This window comes from Salmo salar, chromosome ssa16 (assembly GCF_905237065.1).
Source record: "Salmo salar chromosome ssa16, Ssal_v3.1, whole genome shotgun sequence".
Lineage (NCBI taxonomy): Eukaryota > Metazoa > Chordata > Actinopteri > Salmoniformes > Salmonidae > Salmo > Salmo salar.
Window position 1 is genome coordinate 79,687,067 of NC_059457.1, and position 14,353 is coordinate 79,701,419.

The 14,353-nt window shown below is 46.6% G+C and overlaps 1 protein-coding gene across 1 annotated transcript in view; it reads right to left on the reverse strand.

Annotated features, from left to right (window-relative positions):
* Positions 1-404: 404 nt before the first annotated feature.
* LOC106599717 (collagen alpha-2(V) chain) overlaps positions 405-14,353 on the reverse strand; it is a 40,157-nt gene continuing 26,208 nt past the window's right edge. The window contains exons 22-34 of the mRNA XM_045696721.1: positions 14,180-14,341; positions 13,907-14,014; positions 13,633-13,740; positions 13,407-13,460; positions 12,972-13,079; positions 12,565-12,618; positions 10,838-10,945; positions 10,635-10,688; positions 10,430-10,537; positions 9,764-10,169; positions 8,940-9,136; positions 8,342-8,584; positions 405-581 (exon numbers count right to left, since the gene is read on the reverse strand). Of these exons, the coding sequence (XP_045552677.1) occupies positions 435-581; positions 8,342-8,584; positions 8,940-9,136; positions 9,764-10,169; positions 10,430-10,537; positions 10,635-10,688; positions 10,838-10,945; positions 12,565-12,618; positions 12,972-13,079; positions 13,407-13,460; positions 13,633-13,740; positions 13,907-14,014; positions 14,180-14,341 (1,857 nt within the window). The 3' untranslated portion in view covers positions 405-434. The remainder of the gene's footprint in view (positions 582-8,341; positions 8,585-8,939; positions 9,137-9,763; positions 10,170-10,429; positions 10,538-10,634; positions 10,689-10,837; positions 10,946-12,564; positions 12,619-12,971; positions 13,080-13,406; positions 13,461-13,632; positions 13,741-13,906; positions 14,015-14,179; positions 14,342-14,353) is intronic.

The window sequence follows — 14,353 nt, forward strand, 5'->3', positions numbered from 1 at the left end:
CTAACAACTTTAGTTGTTTCTTGGAAAGAAGCAATAAATATTTTAGTAGCAGGCAGGACATATACTGTACTGTAGTTTCTCCGCCCTGCCTTTATGTACAAAGCTGATTGCTTCAGCAGGTAGTCCAAGAGTCTTGGGAATGTTTAACCCTTTGGAGGAGAATGGACGACAACATTCCAACCGATTCTAATTGATGACATCACAAGGGGTTGTTGTTCATTACTAGTTATTGAACTGAAACCTAATTCTTGAAGGGGCAATCTTTTAAATGAGTGATATATAGCCATTGATTCTTGAAGAATGTAACTAAAAAGTGAGTGCTTTTTTGTTGTTTGAAATCCAGATTGCCTCTTTAAACAGAATTGAGGATGGCGTTCTAAAAAATTCACTCCTCGTAGGGGTTAAATAAATCCATCCATCCATGTGTGTTGGGTTTAGGAGAAACACACAGGTCCGATGTCCAGGCCAAACTCCTGGTCCTCCTTGCCTATGTCCATGGGGGCCAAGTCTACGATAGGTAGTCTGGCTGGCGTCTGAGTTCTGTACTCAATCACAGTCTTGCCCCAGTCTCCATTTGATTTCTGCAGACACAGGAGAAGAAGACATACCGTAGCTATACTTCTGAATTCAACTCCTTGTCCAATACAACGTAAACAAGTAAACAATAGGACAGAACCACATAATCAGATGATTATGAAGGCATACATGTATGAAAGCATGTATGTAGTTCTGTCCTTGTGATGTACTTGTCTCTTAATGTTCTGTATTATATCATGTTTTATGTGTTGTGTGAACCCCAGGAAGAGTAGCTGCTGCTTTAGCACTAGCTAATAATCCAATACTAAATACTAAAAGACAGGGTGGGTAGGCTTTTGTTCCCACATCCAGACCAACTTTGGCACACTTGATTCAAACATTCAACAACGCATGTAGGTAGATGGTTGATTGGTTGGTTGGTTGGGCGGGCAGGCGGGCGGGTAGGAAGGCAGGCAGGTAGGTATAGATAGGTAGTAGGGCTGTGGTGGTCATGACATTTTTTCAATCACCGTGAGGTGAGTTTTAAAAGCACATACTGTTTTTATATTTTTTTTAATGTGATTTTCGATTGCATTTGCATTGATGTCAGAGTGGTTGGAGGGACAATAGAGCCCTGAGTACCAGACCATTAGGACCTGATGGTGGGACAATAGAGCCCTGAGTACCAGACCATTAGGACCTGATGGAGGGACAGTACCAGACCATTAGGACCTGATGGAGGGACAATAGAGCCCTGAGTACCAGGCCATTAGGACCTGATGGAAGGACAATAGAACCCTGAGTACCAGGCAATTAGGACCTTGTGGAGGGACAATAGAGCCCTGAGTACCAGGCCATTAGGACCTGATGGAAGGACAATAGAACCCTGAGTACCAGGCAATTAGGACCTTGTGGAGGGACAATAGAGCCCTGAGTACCAGACCATTAGGACTTTATGGAGGGACAATAGAGCCCTGAGTACCAGGCCATTAGCGACCTGATGATTGTTAGCAAGTTGGGTACTCCTAATGCATGTCCAGTGTGCATAAGATATTATCATGACTCAACTGTCAAGCTGAATTTTACTGCTGTCATGACTGCCAGTGTGGCGGTAATAGGGCCACCGCAAAAGCCATAGTAGGTAGGTAGGTAGGTAGGTAGGTAGGTAGGTAGGTAGGTAGGTAGGTAGGTAGGTAAGAAGGTAGGTAGGTACATTATATATACATTTACATTTTTACATTTTAGTCATTTAGCAGACGCTCTTATCCAGAGCGACTTACAAATTGGTGCATTCACCTATAATATCCAGTGGAACAACCACTTTACAATAGTGCATCTAAATCTTTTAAGGGGGGGGTTAGAAGGATTACTTTATCCTATCCCAGGTATTCCTTGAAGAGGTGGGGTTTCAGGTGTCTCCGGAAGGTGGTGATTGACTCCGCTGTCCTGGCGTCGTGAGGGAGCTTGTTCCACCATTGGGGTGCCAGAGCAGCGAACAGTTTTGACTGGGCTGAGCGGGAACTGTGCTTCCTCAGAGGTAGGGAGGCGAGCAGGCCAGAGGTGGATGAACGGAGTGCCCTTGTTTGGGTGTAGGGCCTGATCAGAGCCTGAAGGTACGGAGGTGCCGTTCCCCTCACAGCTCCGTAGGCAAGCACCATGGTCTTGTAGCGGATGCGAGCTTCGACTGGAAGCCAGTGGAGAGAGCGGAGGAGCGGGGTGACGTGAGAGAACTTGGGAAGGTTGAACACCAGACGGGCTGCGGCGTTCTGGATGAGTTGTAGGGGTTTAATGGCACAGGCAGGGAGCCCAGCCAACAGCGAGTTGCAGTAATCCAGACGGGAGATGACAAGTGCCTGGATTAGGACCTGCGCCGCTTCCTGTGTGAGGCAGGGTCGTACTCTGCGAATGTTGTAGAGCATGAACCTACAGGATCGGGTCACCGCCTTGATGTTGGTGGAGAACGACAGGGTGTTGTCCAGGGTCACGCCAAGGCTCTTAGCACTCTGGGAGGAGGACACAAGGGGAGTTGTCAACCGTGATGGCGAGATCATGGAACGGGCAGTCCTTCCCCGGGAGGAAGAGCAGCTCCGTCTTGCCGAGAGTTCAGCTTGAGGTGGTGATCCGTCATCCACACTGATATGTCTGCCAGACATGCAGAGATGCGATTCGCCACCTGGTTGTCAGAAGGGGGAAAGGAGAAGATTAATTGTGTGTCGTCTGCATAGCAATGATATGAGAGACCATGTGAGGATATGACAGAGCCAAGTGACTTGGTGTATAGCGAGAATAGGAGTGGGCCAAGAACAGAGCCCTGGGGGACACCAGTGGTGAGAGCACGTGGTGCGGAGACAGATTCTCGCCACGCCACCTGGTAGGAGCGACCTGTCAGGTAGGACGCAATCCAAGCGTGCGCGGTGCCGGAGATGCCCAGCTCGGAGAGGGTGGAGAGGAGGATCTGATGGTTCACGGTATCAAAGGCAGCAGATAGGTCTAGAAGGATGAGAGCAGAGGAGAGAGAGTTAGCTTTAGCAGTGCGGAGAGCCTCCGTGACACAGAGAAGAGCAGTCTCAGTTGAATGCCCAGTCTTGAAACCTGACTGATTAGGATCAAGAAGGTCATTCTGAGAGAGATAGCAAGAGGGCTGGCCAAGCACGGCGCGTTCAAGAGTTTTGGAGAGAAAGGAAAGAAGGGATACTGGCCTGTAGTTGTTGACATCGGAGGGATCGAGTGTAGGTTTTTTCAGAAGGGGTGCAACTCTCGCTCTCTTGAAGACGGAAGGGACGTAGCCAGCGGTCAAGGATGCGTTGATGAGCGAGGTGAGGTAGGGGAGAAGGTCTCCGGAAATGGTCTGGAGAAGAGAGGAGGGGATAGGGTCACGTGGGCAGGTTGTTGGGCGGCCGGCCGTCACAAGACGCGAGAGTTCATCTGGAGAGAGAGGGGAGAAAGAGGTCAAAGCACAGGGTAGGGCAGTGTGAGCAGGACCAGCAGTGTCGTTTGACTTAGCAAACGAGGATCGGATGTCGTCAACCTTCTTTTCAAAATGGTTGACGAAGTCATCCGCAGAGAGGGAGGAGGGGGGGGGGGGAGGAGGATTAAGGAGGGAGGAGAAGGTAGCAAAGAGCTTCCTAGGGTTAGAGGCAGATGCTTGGAGTTTAGAGTGGTAGAAAGTGGCTTTAGCAGCAGAGACAGAAGAGGAAAATGTAGAGAGGAGGGAGTGAAAGGATGCCAGGTCCGCAGGGGAGGCGAGTTTTCCTCCATTTCCGCTCGGCTGCCCGGAGCCCTGTTCTGTGAGCTCGCAGTGAGTCGTCGAGCCACGGAGCAGGAGGGGAGGACCGAGCCGGCCTGGAGGATAGGGGACAGAGGAAATCAAAGGATGCAGAGAGGGAGGAGAGGAGGGTTGAGGAGGCAGAATCAGGAGATAGGTTGGAGAAGGTTTGAGCAGAGGGAAGAGATGATAGGATGGAAGAGGAGAGAGTAGCGGGAGAGAGAGAGCGAAGGTTGGGACGGCGCAATACCATCCGAGTAGGGGGAGAGTGAGAAGTGTTGGATGAGAGCGAGAGGGAAAAGGATACAAGGTAGTGGTCGGAGACTTGGAGGGGAGTTGCAATGAGATTAGTGGAAGAACAGCATCTAGTAAAGATGAGGTCAAGCGTATTGCCTGCCTTGTGAGTAGGGGGGGAAGGTGAGAGGGTGAGGTCGAAAGAGGAGAGGAGTGGAAAGAAGGAGGCAGAGAGGAATGAGTCGAAGGTAGACGTGGGGAGGTTAAAGTCACCCAGAACTGTGAGAGGTGAGCCATCCTCAGGAAAGGAACTTATCAAGGCGTCAAGCTCATTGATGAACTCTCCAAGGGAACCTGGAGGGCGATAAATGATAAGGATGTTAAGCTTGAAAGGGCTGGTAACTGTGACAGCATGGAATTCAAATGAGGAGATAGACAGATGGGTCAGGGGAGAAAGAGAGAATGTCCACTTGGGAGAGATGAGGATTCCAGTGCCACCACCCCGCTGGCTCGATGCTCTAGGGGTATGCGAGAACACGTAGTCAGACGAGGAGAGAGCAGTAGGAGTAGCAGTGTTATCTGTGGTGATCCATGTTTCCGTCAGCGCCAGGAAGTCTAGGGACTGGAGGGTAGCATAGGCTGAGATATAGAAGTATGTGGACACCCCTTCAAATTTGTGGATTCGGCTATTTCAGCCAAACCCATTGCTGACAGGTGTATAAAATCGAGGACACAGCCATGCAATCTCCATAGACAAACATTGGCAGCAGAATGGACTTACTGAAGAGCTCAGTGACTTTCAACGTGGCACCATCTTTCCGACAAGTCAGCTCGTCCAATTTCTTCCTTGATAGAGCTGCCCCGGTCAACTTTAAGTGCTGTTATTGTGACGTGAAAATGTCTAGGAGCAACAACGGCTCAGCCATGAAGTGGTAGGCCAAACAAATTTACAGAACGGGACCACCGAGTGCTGAAGCGCGTAGCGCGTAAAAATCGTTTATCCTCGGTTGCAACACTCAAACTGCCTCTGAAAGCAATGTCAGCACAAGAACTGTTCATGCCAAGCGTCGGCTGGAGTGGTGTAAAGCTCACCGCCATTGGACTCTGGAGCAGTGGAAACGCGTTTTCTGGAGTGATGAGTCACGCATCACCATTTTTCAATCCAACAGACAAATCTGGGTTTGGCGGATGCCAGGAGAGCACTACCTGCCCCAATGCATAGTGCCAACTGTAAAGTTTGGTGGAGGAAAAATAATGGTCTAGGGCTGTTTTTCATGGTTTTTGGTTCCAGTGAAGGGAAATCTTAACGCTATAGCATACACAGACATTCTAGACAATTCTGTGCTTACAACTTTTTGGCAACAGTTTGGGGAAGGACCTTTTCTTGTTTCAGCAAGACAATGGCCCTGTGCACAAAGCAAGGTCCATACAGAAATGGTTTGTCGAGATTGGTGTGGAAGAACCTGACTGGCCTGCACAGAACCCTGACCTCAACCCCATCAAACACCTTTGGGATGAATTGGAACGTCGACTGCGAGCCAGGCCTAATCGCCCAACACCAGCGCCCAACCTCACTAATGCTCTCGTGGCTGAATGGAAGCAAGTCCCTGCAGCAATGTTCCAATTTAGTGGAAAGCCTTCCCAAAAGAGTGGAGGCTGTTATAGCAGCCTACTGTAGGTAGGTAGGTAGGTAGGTAGGCAGGTATAGGTAGGTCTACTGTAGGTAGAATTAGGTATAGGTAGGGAGGTAGGCAGGTAGAAGTAGGTATAGGTAGGTATACTGTAGGTATAGGTAGGTAGGTAGACTGTAGGTAGAGGTAGGTATAGATAGGTAGGTATGCAGGCAGGTAGGTATGTATACTGTAGGTAGAAGTAGGTATAGGTGGGTATAAGTAGGTAGGTAGGTAGGGTGGGTAGAAGTAGGTGGGTGGGTAGAAGTAGGTAGGTGGGTATACTGTAGGTAGAAGTAGGTATGGGTAGGTAGGTAGATAGGTGGGTACATAGGTAGGTGCAGTATCTATCCTGTAGGTAGAAGTAGGTAGATACAGTAGGTATCCTGTAGGTAGAAGTAGGGTGTGGGTAGGTGGGTGGGTAGGTGGGTGGGTAGGTAGGTAGGTAGGTAGGTGGGTGGGTAGGTAGGTAGGTAGGTAGGTAGGTGGGTAGGTAGGTAGGTAGGTAGGTAGGTAGGTAGGTAGGTAGGTGGGTGGTGGGTAGGTAGGTAGGTAGGTAGGTACAGTAGGTATCCTGTAGGTAGAAGTACACCACTGGTCAAAAGTTTTAGAACACCTACTCATTCAAGGGTTTTTCTTTATTTTTACTATTTTCTACATTGTAGAATAATAATGAAGACGTCAAAACGATGAAATAACACATATAGAAACATGTAGTAGCCAAAAAAGTGTAAAACAAATCAAAATATATTTTATATTTGAGATTCTTCAAATAGCCAATCTTTGCCTTTATGACAGCTTTGCACACTCTTGGTATTCTCTCAACCAGCTTCACCTGGAATGCTTTTCCAACAGTCTTCAATGGGTTCCCATATATGCTGAGCACCTATATGCTGCTTTTCCTTCACTCTGCGGTCTGACTCATCCCAAACCATCTCAATTTGATTGAGATCGGGTGATTGTGGAGGCCAGGTCATCTGATGCAGCACTCCATCGCGCTCCTTCTTGGTAAAATAGCCCTTACACAGCCTGGAGATGTGTTGGGTCATTGTCCTGTTGAAAAACAAATGATAGTCCCACTAAGCCCAAACCAGATGGGATGGCGTATCGCTGCAGAATACTGTGGTAGCCATGCTGGTTAGGTGTGCTTTATATTCTAAATAAATCACAGACAGTGTCACCAGAAAAGCACACCCACACCATAACACCTCCTCCTCCATGCTTTACGGTGGGAAATACACATGCGGACATCCGTTCACCCACACCGCATCTCACAAAGACACAGCGGTTGGAACCAAAAATCTCCAATTTGCACTCCAAACCAAAGGACAAGTTTCCACCGGTCTAATGTCAATTTCTCATGTTTCTTGGACCAAGCAAGTCTTTTCTTATTATTGTTGTCTTTAGTAGTAGTTTCTTTGCAGCAATTTGACCATGAAGGCCTGATTCACACAGTTTCCTCTGAACAGTTGATGTTGAGAAGTGTCTGTTACTTGAACTCTGTGAAGCATTTATTTGGCCTTCAATTTCTGTGGTTGGTAACTCTAATTAACTTATCTTCTGCAGCAGAGGTAACTCTGGGTCTTCCATTCCTGTGGCGATCCTCATGAGAGCCAGTTTCATCACAGCGTTTGATAGCTTTTGCAACTGCACTTAAAAAAACATTCAAAGTTCTTAAAATGTTCCGTATTGTCTTAAAGTAATGATGGACTGTCATTTCTCTTTGCTTATTTGAGCTGTTCTTGCCATAATATGGACTTGGTCTTTTACCAAATAGGCCTATCTTCTGTTTACATCCCTAACTCTGGGTCTTCCTTTCCTGTGGCGGTCCTCATGAGAGTCAACCCTACCTTGTCACAAAACAACTGATTGGCTCAAACGCAATAAGAAGGAAAGAAATTCCACAAATTAACTTTTAACATGGCACACCTATTAATTGAAATGCATTCCAGGTGACTACCTTATGAAGCTGGTTGAGAGAATGCCAAGAGTGTGCAACGCTGTCATCAAGGCAAAGGGTGGCTATTTAACACTTTTTTGGTTACAACATCATTCCATGTGTGTTATTTCATAGTTTTGATGTCTTCACTATTATTCTACAATGTAGATAATAGTAAAAAATAAAGAAAAACCCTTGAATGAGTAGATGTTCTAAAACTTTTGACCGGTAGTGTAGGTATAGGTAGGTAGTTAGGTAGGTAGGTATACTGTAGGTAGAAGTAGGTATAGCTGGTAGGTAAGCATGTAGCTAGGTATACTGTAGGTAGAAGTATGTATAGGTAGGTAGGTAGGCAGTCAGGTATAGGTAGGTAGGTAGGCAGTCAGGTATAGGTAGGTAGGCATAGGTAGGTAGGTAGGTAGGTAGGTAGGTAGGCAGTCAGGAATAGGTAGGTAGGCATAGGTAGGTAGGTAAGTAGGTAGGTATACTGTACTGTAAGTAGAAGTAGGTATAGGTAGGTAGGTATGCAGGCAGGTATAGGTAGGTAGGTAGGTAAGTAGGTAGGTATACTGTACTGTAGGTAGAAGTAGGTATAGGTAGGTAGGTATGCAGGCAGGTATAGGTAGGTAGGTAGGTAGGTAGGATAGGTATACTGTACTGTAGGTAGAAGTAGGTATAGGTAGGTAGGTACTGTAGGAAGGTAGTTAGGTGACTTACGGAGCAGCCATCCTCCAGGACAGTGTATCTGAGGCGGGAGTTGCCCTGAACCTTGACCTCCTGTCCGTTGGAGCCCTTGAGGATCAGAGCCTTCTTCAGGTTGCCTGTGGCTCCGTCATTCACGGCCACGCTGTTCTTGCAGTGGTAGGTGACATTCTGGACACCCTCCTTAGAAAGCAGGCGGATCAGCCTAATCTGAATGGTTACGGCGTTGGGCAGCTCCTCCTTGTTGCCGTAGCTAAACTGGAATCAGAAGTTTATTGAAAAAAGAATTTCACAGGGACACTATTGTACATTAATCAGCATTTCAGTTTTTACATCAATGTTAGAAAAATACACCTGGAGGTGTAAGAGTTTTTCACAAACATCTCCAGCTATTTTTCTGACAGAAAGAAGTCTTCAATTGCTATATAATCAAGGCAGCAGAGGATGTATGTTTTTAAAGTAGTATTGTGCTTGGTGAATTTATTCTACAGTATGGTAGCTGGTTTATTCATAGAAGCAGTTGGCCGCTTTAGAGGTATCCACAGTGTAAAGCTATCATCTATATACTTATTGCGTTCATTGAATAGACATTGGGTATATTTTATATACTCACTTTAGTTCCTCCATTCATATTTGCTCCAAACCATACAGGTTTGCTGGCAGTGGGAGTGGATTTGGTCCACCATGTTTTGCGAGGGATGCTGGCTGAGATGGGGTGGGCTGAGATGCAGGTCTCACCAGTCTCCATGTTGCAGAACACCTTGATAACATCCTTGGTACTGCCCTGGTTGGGGTCCAGCCAGTAGTCTCCTGGACATGGAAAGACCAAGTATCAGATCATACAGTAGATACATATCAGCTACCTCATCATCTATTAGACACACGGACTCCACTTGTCAATAAAGTTAATATCACCTAACGAGTACATCCCTCCATTAATTCATCTATAACACCCTAACTACGTCGCAGCAAATCAAAAGCTTGAGTAAAGTAAGGCAAGATTAAAAGCAGTTAAAAACAAGAGAAGAAGACACAGTCTGTTGTGAAAAGTGGACCTACCGGTCTTTTGAGTAGTTAAAAACTAGAGAAGAAGACAATGTCTGTGGTGAAAAGTGGACCTACCGGTCTTTTGAGTAGTTAAAAACTAGAGAAGAAGACAATGTCTGTGGTGAAAAGTGGACCTACCGGTCTTTTGAGTAGTTAAAAACTAGAGAAGAAGACAATGTCTGTGGTGAAAAGTGGACCTACCGGTCTTTTGAGTAGTTAAAAACTAGAGAAGAAGACAATGTCTGTGGTGAAAAGTGGACCTACCGGTCTTTTGAGTAGTTAAAAACTAGAGAAGAAGACAATGTCTGTGGTGAAAAGTGGACCTACCGGTCTTTTGAGTAGTTAAAAACTAGAGAAGAAGACAATGTCTGTGGTGAAAAGTGGACCTACCGGTCTTTTTAAGGGGGTGGCACTGCTTGATGTCCTGGCAGGTTTTGGCGGGGTTGGCCTGGCTGCCATCGGGGCACTTCATGTTCTGCAGGTTTCCACTGAGGCTCTTCAGCGTGGTCTGGATGCCCTGGTCTGCCCCGAGGACGGTCGAGGCATTATTGGGACGCGCCTCATCCTCGTTGAACTCTGGAGGGGGATGGGGGCCGGAGTCGTCCCAGTTGGACTCTGGAGGGGGTTGAGGGGGGGCTGATTCATCCCCGTTAAACTCTGGGGGTGGAGGTGGTCCATCCTGGTCCTCGCCGAAGTCGTAGTCGAAGGAGCTGCTGAAGCCGAACATATCAGCCCCAGCAGTGGGAGGGCCAGGGGTCCCTGGGGGACCAGGGGGACCAGCATCCCCAGGAGGCCCCTGGGAAAGAGGAGAGAAGTCAAGAAACAGGTATGTTACTGTCCTTTGATATGCCATGTCTGCTTGTTGGCTTTTTTTGCATTAGAAACACTGAATGTGTCACAGGTATGACTTATTTTCATGCTTAATCTAACATGCAATTCTATTGGAGAAGCAATTTATCAACATCCATAGCCTGGTTTGTTCTGACATCCATTTGAAAGTCATAGCGGATCAAACCAGCATAATGACAACAGAACCACTAGTCTCTAACGTCTCACCTGAGGTCCGATGTCTCCACTGGTTCCTCTTGATCCAGGGGAGCCCATGGGCCCGGTCAGCCCAATTTGTCCATCACCTCCTGCGGGGCCAACCACACCAGGGGGCCCCTGATGAGAAACACAATGGGATTTATAAAGGGAAACAAACAGCACACACAAATGGACCATTATACTGAGGCATTGACAGCTTATTCAGTGTACTGACTCTCTGTCCAGTAGGTCCTACAATTCCTCCAGCTCCAACATCCCCAGATTGTCCCTACAAACAGAAGGCCATTGGTTAGCCTGTTATTGACTGACATAATTAATAATAAAAACATTTCATTGATTTTGCCAAGTTAATACGATTTTCCATAAATGAAATGACAGATTATGCCTTTTAATAGTGCTTGGTCAATTTTTACTCACAGTTGTCCCAGGTAAGCCTTGCAATCCAGTGAAGCCTCTGTGGCCTTTCTGCCCTCTCTCTCCTTGGTCTCCTTTGGCTCCCCTGTCTCCCTGTGGCCCTTGAGGCCCCTAGGATGAACATGAACATTTGCTTTAAATGACTGTGAGCAGAATTATCCAGATCAACACTCACTGAGACTAATTCAACATGGGTTTACTGGTCTGTCAATAGATACAGCTTCCTGTGTCAGTAGCAAAGGTTCATGTTAGTGCTGGACACCAACATTGAGAATTCAATGTGATTTCGATATCGTTTGATATTGATATCGATATGAGCAGGGCATATCGTGATAGCGGTTCTGTAGACACAGAACCCTCTCACAGGCTCTTCAGTATACTTCACTGCCTGTTGATGGGCGATCAAGTCGTCAAAGACTCCAACCCCCCAAGCCATAGACTATGGCTACTACTATGGCTACTACTTCTCTGCTGCCGCACGGCAAGAGACACCGGTGCATCAAGTCTAAAACCAACAGGCTCTTGAACGACTTCTATCCCCAAGCAATACGACTGATCAACAGCTAACAAAATAGCTACACAGACAATCTCAGTTAACTCTGTATCTTTATTGACCTTTTATTTAAATCTTTGCACACTCACAGGGACCTACACACTCACAAACTCCATCATTTGCACACTCACACATAATATGCACATACATTTATACTGACTCTACACACCTACTCACATGCAAGCTGCCGCTACTCTGTTCAACTTATACCCTGTTGCCTAGTCATCTTACCCCTATACATATCTACCTCCATCACTCCAGCATCCCTGCACATGTAAATATGGTATTGGAACTGACTTTATAAATATTTCCTGTATACATTTTTACATTTTACATTTTAGTCATTTAGCAGACACTCTTATCCAGAGCGACTTACAGTAGTGAATGCATACATTTCATACATTTTTTTGTACTGGCCCCCCGTGGGAATCGAACCCACAACCCTGGCGTTGCAAACACCATGCTCTACCAACTGAGCTACCAACGCTTACTTACTTTATTGTGTATATCATATTTCTTATTTCTTGTGTGTTTTTCCCCCTAATAATACATTGTTATTGATTATTGCGCTGTTGGGTTTTGAGTTTGCAAGACAGGCTTTTCACTGCATGCGACATTAAAACTTGGAACGGGCTTCCCATTGTATTGGAACTGGTTGGGTAGGTTAGGACCACAGGCATTCACACCTGACCCAATGGGCAATCAGCAAGCAGCTGTCTGAACTTTACAAAGCCATGGAAGTGCAATGTTACTCAACTGTTTCGATGCTGTTCATTCAAACCGATATGATACCAATATTGGTTCAGGAAAAAAGTAAACAGATTTTGCATATCACTAGTTTATACAGTATGTACTAATCAACAGGCATACTACTACCACTAGTAGTGTACTCTACTTCATCAACAGGCATACTACTACTACTAGTAGTGTACTCTACTTCATCAACAGGCATACTAATACCACTAGTAGTGTACTCTTCTTCATCAAAATACATACTAGTACCACTAGTAGTGTACTCTACTTCATCAACAGGCATGCTACTACCACTAGTAGTGTACTCTACTTCATCAACAGGCATACTACTACCACTAGTAGTGTACTCTACTTCATCAACAGGCATACTACTACCACTAGTAGTGTACTTACTTCATAGGAAATGTAAGAGAGGTGTTCTTACCAGCGTCCCCCGGATCCCTGATTGTCCCTGGGGTCCTGGAGGCCCTCTAGCACCCTAGTGTTGAAAAACAAAAAACAATGTCAAGAGAAATCAAATCAAACAACCTGAAATGAGTTTACTACTACCAACCTTGTTACATCTACTCAGAGCATGACAGCTCTTAACCCTGAAACATTACATTTTTACATTTAGTCATTTAGCAGACTCTCTCATCCAGAGAAGACAGTAGTGAGTTACCGTAGTGAGTGCATACATTTTCGTACTGTGTTTTGACCTCAAACACTGTAGACTCCTATGACCTCTAACGCCATAAGGGTCTACAGTCATGTCTCAAGGCTAGAAGGCTCTGAACGTTGGTGTGGTAATTAACTCTGCGATGGCATTGTGGCAATGTCCAGATCACTCACATTGTTTCCTCTCTTCCCAGGGACACCAGAGGTGCCAACTGGCCCAACAGAGCCATGAAGCCCCGGAGTTCCAGCAAGACCTTCAGGACCAGGATTCCCTCTATCTCCCTACAGACAGACAGACAGACAGACAGACAGACAGACAGACAGACAGACAGACAGACAGACAGACAGACAGACAGACAGACAGACAGACAGACAGACAGACAGACAGACAGACAGACAGACAGACAGACAGACAGACAGACAGACAGACAGACAGACAGACAGACAGACAGACAGACAGACAGACAGACAGACAGACAGACAGACAGACAGACAGACAGACAGACAGACAGACAGACAGACAGATAGATAGATAGATAGATATTCGGGTGAAATGGTTTGATCATACATTTCCATAAAGTTTCTTGTCCATCTGTAGCTGTGTCTTACCCTGGCTCCTATAAGTCCATCCTTGCCATGTACCCCATCAGACCCAGCATTACCCTGTAAAGACAGATTGCTACATTAAGTTTACCTGTGCTGTATAGTACAGTATCCTTCTGTTACAGTAAAGACCTGCTTTTCAGGGGAACTATTATAATTCCCACATGAATGAAATGTGTTCACTGAACCCACAGACAGAACAGTCATGGGTCAATTAAGTGAAAACACATACCGTAAGACCAGGGTCCCCTCCTGGTCCGGTTGCCCCTGGTAACCCGACTGCACCGACAGCGCCCTTGCCTCCCCGACTTCCGGGGGCACCTGATTTTCCGGGTGCACCCTGGGTAAATAAGTGTGACATCACTGGTCAGGACACAAATGGAAAGTGTATGAGTGTACTGTATATCTGACTGAGTCTTGGATTGGGACTCTGTTCAGTGTATAATGATACTACTCTCAAGGCTATAGAAATGAATGGTGAATGTGAACTTGAGTTCCATACGTACAGCAGTACCGGGGGCCCAACCATCCCGCTCTCTCCTCTGACTCCAGGTATGCCCACAACACCTCGCTGTCCTGAGATGCCTGCTGGTCCCGCTCGGCCCATCAGGGCCCTGTCAGAAACAAAGACCCTCCCATTGGCCAATGGTGACTTCAGATATTTCCTAGTCTAGCAAAAGAAGTATAGAGTAATGGAGGATGGCAGAGAAGTCTCGCTCTGTAAACCACTTTGAACGATACAGCTAAAACTTTTACTTCTGTAACTCTCTCATATTTACCCCTGGTCCATCCTCTCCAGGCTCTCCATTGTCTCCTGGGGCACCTGCTGGGCCCGGGGCCCCTCTCTCTCCTACACGCCCAGGGCCTCCATTCTCGCCTCTAAGTCCAGGAGTACCTGCCTTCCCTGGGGTACCAATGTCTCCAGGCGCCCCTACCTCACCCTGGAAGAGAGG